Raw genomic sequence first — 6,368 nt, 5'->3', positions numbered from 1 at the left:
GAGAATATTTTAGAGCACTCACCCTAATCCAATTATTGGTGATAATGGTGCAGAGATAGAGCAACCTAACAACATTAACTTAAATGATAATTTAAGAGACTACAATCTAGCTAGAGATAGAGTTAAAAGGGATATTAGACCTCCTAAACGCTATGGGTATTCAGATGTGGTAGCTTTTACACTAAATGTTGTTAGGAAAATAGATAAAAATGAGCCTAAGTCAGTTCATGGAGCGTTGACAAGAGATGAAGCAATTTTGTGGAGACGAGGAATTTAGCTCACTTGTGAAGAGAGCTATAGGTTGCAAATGGATCTTTAAACAAAAACCAAGAATAGAAAAGGCAAAATTGACAATATATAAGGCTCGATTTGTTGCCAAGGGCTTCACACAAATCAAAGGGATATATTACAATGAAATCTTCTCTCCTATGGTGAAGCATTCAACTATTTGAGTGTTACTTTCATTGTTGGTTCAATTCAATCTTGAGCTTGAATAACTTGAAATCAAAACAACATTCCTCCTTGGGGACTTAGAATAATACATTTTGATGCAATAACCAAAGGCTTATGAAGTTGACAAAAAAAAAGTTGTGTTTACTCAAGAAGTCTCTATATGGTTTAAGGCAATCACCTCACATGTGGTATAAAAATTTTGATATTTTTATATTGAATTATGCTTTTAAGAGATGTGCTTATAATCAATGTATGTACTTTAAAAGACTCAATACTGATATAGTTAACTATTTAAAACTTTATATGGATGATGCATTGGTGGCTTACAAAGACAAGTCTGAGATAGAAAAATTCAAAAATTTAATGAGTTCCAAGTTCGAGATGAAGGATTTAGGGGTTGCAAGAAGAATTCTTGAAATGGATATCTTTAGAAAAAGAAATCTAGGAATTTTGTCACTATCTCAAGCCAACTACATTAACAAGATTTTAAAAAAATTTAATATGATGGAATCTAAGGCAATTCAAACTCACGTTAAACTCTCTTGTGCTCAATGTCTTGTAAGTTCAGAAGAAAAGGCAAGAATCACAACCATTCTTTACTCAAATGTCGTAAGCAGTTTAACGTATCTCATGATTTGTACATGGCCAGATTTGGCATTTTTTGTAAGCATGGTGAGTAAGTTCATGAGCAACCCAGGGAAGACATATTGGGAAGCTCTCAAATGGGTGTTAAGATACATTAAAGGTACTTGAATAGTTGGTCTATTATTCAAACAAAAGATTGGACAGTTTAAATAACTTAAAGGATATGTTGATGTTGATTTTGCAGGTAGTATTGATACTGGAAAATCAATGACAAGTTACACTTTTACTTTATGGGGTAATGCAATTAGTTGGAAAGCTAATTTGCAAGGCATGGTTACACTTTCAACAACAAAGATAAAATATGTAGCAAAAGAAGTTATATGGCTGAAAGTTCTAATTGGTAATATTGGTTTCTAACAAAAGCAAGTAGTTGTATTTAGTAATAGCCAAAACACGATTCACCTTAATACGAACCAAGTATTCCATGTGTGTACAAAACATATTGACATGAAAGTTACACTTTGTTCAAGAATTGGTTGAAAACAAGTTAATTTCAATGAAGAAAATTGCTAGAAAGGAAAACTCAACAGACATGTTACTAAGGTGATGACTTGTGAGAAACAAAGGTTCTGTATGAGCCTTCTTCAAGTTGAATGAGTTCGATGACTAATAAGGTAGGTTGGGATAAAAGTGATTTTTTGTAATCATCTATGGTTCAAGGTGGAGATTTGTTGACTTGTGTCCATAACTGATTGGTCCACATAGATTAGTAAGATGATTCAACAGATGAATCAACCCTTATACACAAAATATGACCAAGCAACAACAAATAAAGATGAGGCATTAATACAACAACTTTGCAAGGACAACAAATTGTAACCAACCTTTACACTATAGGCATGAAGATGTAGAGATGTTTCTTTATGGATAATCTTACCTAGATGATTTTTGGCTTTGCTAAGGAGAGAATTTGGGTGATGTGTGGTCCTTGATTTTGTACAGGTCACCACAAGGTGTATATTGGGTTGGTTGTTTCTAGGTATATAATTTTGTATGGGAAGGAGAGATTAGGAGTAGAAATGAGAAAAAATAATTTCTTCTTCATAGGCTTTTGCCAATTTTTTTAAGAAAATATACTCTTTCTCAGCTTACTAACAGAGGACATAGGTTGTTATATCAATAACTGAACCTTTTTAAATTTGATGTCTTAACTTCTTAATTTTCATAATCAATTCTTTACTATTTATTTTCTTAATTTAATCTTACTACAAGTTCAACAGTTATTTTATGTTATGTTTAATTTAATATTATTCGGTCACATGAAAATATATAATTTAAATACTTAATTGAGTATTCAAAACTGACTGTATATAATTTTGTTGATATTGTAATTATGTTAATTAAAAAATATTTGGTAGAAAAAAGTTAAAAACTATTTATAAAAAAAGAATCAAACCGAGCCCTAATGTCTAACATGGTTTATATGGGATTAAGATCAAGGGTATGTTAGAGTGATTAGATTTTAAGTAATCACACTAAACTTGAGGAACCAGAATGTTCTCAAATTTTTGTCTGTGGTGACGATAGAGAGAATGAGAATCCATGTCTTTTTGGGTTTCACTTTTCATTTTAAAAATAATTTGAGAAAGCCATGATGTGGCACGCTGATTTTAGTGGAAAGAGCATTAAGTGTGTCATGAGGTTCCTCATTACAAAGAGAGATGAGATACCAACAATCATTTGCATCATATACCATGCTTTTTTAAAGCTACAGAAGAGAAGACAACATGGTCCCCAAATCAATTCCAATAAATAGAAATATGATGCAACATGGTCTCATAAATAGAAATAGAAATAGTAAAATCTCCACTTGATTTGTAAATGGAGTTTATATATATATATATAAATATCACCACTACAATCAATTGTAACTATAGATTGTTTCAAACTCCAACAATGGAATTATATGTTCCATAAACAGCAAAAACCAAACCAAAACATAATATGAAAACATCCAAGGCCTTCTGCCAGCAACTCAAAGATGGACCTAACAATTTCAGGTGAAATGAGGCAGGCAAAACAAAAGACATTAGGGCACAAACTGTGCTTCCCACAAGTGACACAAAAGCTCCAAATCCAGGCACATATGAGGCCAAAGTTGCCAACCCTAAGACCAAGATTGCCCTGCTGATATAAATGCAACACTGTGCTAATTTTGTCATTGAATTGTCACAGCCACTACTAGCCAGCTTCTGAAACCATGTGCTTTTCTTCAGCTTCTGTTCTACTATCTCATTTATTGGATGTACCATGACTGGGAATGTAAATATTAGCCCCAAGCACAACCCCATCTGCAGGAAAACATTCAATTAGCAACACAAGTTGAAAAACATCATCTTCCTCAAGAATTTGGACTTAAGTATCGATCTGTATTCAAAAACTGTTTCAGAGAACATGCGGTTTGTTGATCAAGTATGCATTTGTAAACATGACAGGCTTATAAAAGATAAATGGATCAAACTTTATGGAGATAAATTATATGCTTTTGGATAAGATGATTGCATTAAAACAAGAAAACTCCAAGATCCGCATTACGTGTCATTGAGTGCAATGCGACAGAGAAAAAGGTAAACAAACAGGCTCAAAGTATTGCTTGTTTGATAAACATAACTTTGGCCTAATTCCAAAACTAGTCCTGATTAATCATTCAGAAGTCCCATTTACACTGGGGAACAAGCACTAGAAACTTCAAGCTTCAATCTTTAAATTATTGAACAAACCAAAAGCAAGAAAAAAAAAAAAGATTGTTATATAGAAAAGGCATCTTTGTACTTGCCATACATCAAACTAGCAGTACAGAAACGTAGCTTTTAGATGCAGGAACTGAACTGGACCTGATTCTAGATTTAGTCCATTTTTTTAATCTCTGTGCTTCAACACAAGCACTATAAACACTGCCAAGTCAAGGTGTGAGAGTTGAGACTTCTTTTCCAAATCTCGAAAATAATTTACTACTTTAGATTAACGCTAAAAAATAAAATTTCAGAAAAACTTTCCATGTACTTCAGAACAAGCACTATAAACACTGAAAATTGAGGTGTGAGCATCCCTATATCTTTTTCAAATCACCAAAATCGTTTACTACTCCTGATTAACGCTAAAACAAAGTTTCAAACAAACTTTTGTAGATCAAAGATGATAAGATTTTCTTGAAAAAGGTTAACTGACTGTAATAAACCATGGAGATTTCATAATTAAATCCTAAAACTAATCCAGTTCAAGAGTCATTAAATTGAATTACCTGGACTGCAATGGAAGACCAATTGTGGGCCAGATTGAGAGTGACAATATCCTTAGTCTGGTCACCATAAGCGATGTAACCAAAAAAACCAAATAAAGTATACACAAGAGTTATCCCAGTGAAAGTCTGAGCCAACAGTTTGGAAAATCTGCCTCTCTCTTTCATTGATGACTCTAAAGCCAAAGTCATCCCAAACCCTTCAAAACAAAACACAGCCATGCCTCCGGCAAATGGCAGCCCTCCAATATGAGAAGTAATGGCCTGCCTGTCAGCAAAAGAAAAATCTTCCCCAGCAATTATTTGCACATCTTGTTTGACCACTAGAGCCATGGCTAACAAATTGCAGATATCGGCAAAAATACTGAAAGGTGAAAGAGCTGACAGAGAATTGATCCATGAAAGAACAATTTGAAGAGGGATTACTAGGAATATGAAGGAGGATGATGTCAGATTGTGGCTTCTGAATATTGATGAGAGGTTTTGGCCAATGAAGATTAGATAAGCAACAGAGCCTCCACATTGGGCAATGATAATCAAGAACTCGGTTAAATATCTCCCTGTTGTTCCCATGCACTTGAATCCCAAATCCCCATATGTTGCTGCCTCTGTTGATTCTTTCTCTGATGCTAATTTGTCCCTGCATTGGACCTGTGCTCAAGAAATTGTAAAAGTGCTTCAAATAAGTGCCCTTCTATAAACCAAAAATTCATACGAAACAATGGAAAAGAATCTGATTTCTTTATAAATTTAAGAGATGACTGAATGAAAAAACAAACGGAACTGCATCCGGGTTGTGAAGAACACTACATTTAAACACCAAAGAAGAGAACAGAGAGGGTAGCTAATAAGAAAAAATTGTTTAAGTGCTTCTAGTGAGGAACTTTTTACAAACCAAAAATTCATGAAACAAAGGAAACCGAATCTAGTTTCTTAAAGAAATGCTTCAGTTAAAAAAAAAAAAAATGCACCTAGTTTGTGAAAAACGTTAAATTTAAAAACCAAAGAAGAGAAAAAGACAGGGAAACTAACAAGAAGAAATTGTAGAAGTGCTTCCAAAAAGTAACTTCTTATAAACCAACAATTCTTATGAAACAGTGAAAAAGAATCTAATTTCTTTAAGAGTTTCCACTATAAAAGTGGGAAGGGAGACCAGCTAAACCTGCCCGCCCACGGCTAGTATCTCTAGTGGGAAGGGAACCAACAATGCTAATTTGTCACAGCCCAGCTGAACCAGCTGGTAGAATTCACCCTTAAAATGCCGTTTTTAAAGGGAGTGTGCCTAAGGATTAATAAATCACCCACTAATAATGAATAAAAACAGAAAACAAAACTGCATCTGGTGGTTTGTAAAACACTAAACCCTAAACACAAAAGAAGAAAAGTGAGGTAAACTAACGAGAAGAAGCATGCAATAATAAGTGGCGAGCCCCGTAATGATGACCCCGAGAGATCCAGCAGCCCAGCCAGCCACTTTAAAGGCAAAAGGGAGGCCTAAAACGCCAGTGCCGACGATTGAAACGATGATGTTGCCAAGGGTTTGGAAGGTGGAGGCGGTTCCTGAAAAGCCAGAGGATTGCAGGAGAGGGAGTTGAGTGGTTTTGTCAGACTGATGTGCCATGGCGGTTGCAGTTAGAAGGGAGAATCAAGAAGAGGCAAAGAAAATTAATGGGTAGAGGTTGATTCTCGATAGTCAGCTGTGAAAAGTGTCCTACATCAACTCAAATTCTTACTCTTACACAATTATAGGAGAAGACAGGGAATATTTACTGAGTTTGGCAGATTGCACTCCCTCTGAATGAGACTAAACGGTAACCTTTTAGTTTTAGAAACCAACAAAGTTTCCACACGTAGAAAGACATTGAATGTGGTCAAGCAAAGCCATCGATGTCGCTTTTGGTATTACCTTGACATGTAATACGTAATTTATAGCAAAGTTATACTACATATATAATTTTTATATATAAATAATAATATATTATTATATAATTATATAATTATAAATAAAAAATAAAATAATATTTAACTATAT

The 6,368-nt window shown here is 34.2% G+C and overlaps 1 protein-coding gene across 1 annotated transcript; it reads right to left on the bottom strand.

Moving 5' to 3' along the window:
* Positions 1 to 2,961: 2,961 nt before the first annotated feature.
* LOC123227066 (amino acid transporter ANT1-like) lies at positions 2,962 to 6,101 on the bottom strand. The gene is made up of 3 exons (XM_044651694.1): positions 5,736 to 6,101; positions 4,340 to 4,987; positions 2,962 to 3,389 (listed from the first exon to the last, which is right to left on the bottom strand). The coding sequence occupies exons 1-3, from the start codon at positions 5,955 to 5,957 to the stop codon at positions 2,982 to 2,984; spliced, it is 1,278 nt and encodes a 425-aa protein (XP_044507629.1). The 5' UTR covers positions 5,958 to 6,101; the 3' UTR covers positions 2,962 to 2,981.
* Positions 6,102 to 6,368: the final 267 nt, after the last annotated feature.

Source organism: Mangifera indica, chromosome 10 (genome assembly GCF_011075055.1).
Source record: "Mangifera indica cultivar Alphonso chromosome 10, CATAS_Mindica_2.1, whole genome shotgun sequence".
NCBI lineage: Eukaryota > Viridiplantae > Streptophyta > Magnoliopsida > Sapindales > Anacardiaceae > Mangifera > Mangifera indica.
Note: the sequence above shows the minus strand (reverse complement) of the source record. Positions and strands in the feature narration are given on the sequence as shown.

Excerpts from the sequence above, each read along its gene's own strand:
- LOC123227066 (XM_044651694.1), bottom strand. The coding sequence starts at position 5,957 with ATGGCACATCAGTCTGACAAAACCACTCAACTCCCTCTCCTGCAATCC. Across the intron at positions 4,988-5,735 it reads ATTATTGCATGCTTCTTCTC|GTCCAATGCAGGGACAAATT; the intron begins GTTAGTTTACCT and ends TCTTGAGCACAG. Across the intron at positions 3,390-4,339 it reads GGTCTTCCATTGCAGTCCAG|ATGGGGTTGTGCTTGGGGCT; the intron begins GTAATTCAATTT and ends GTTTTCCTGCAG.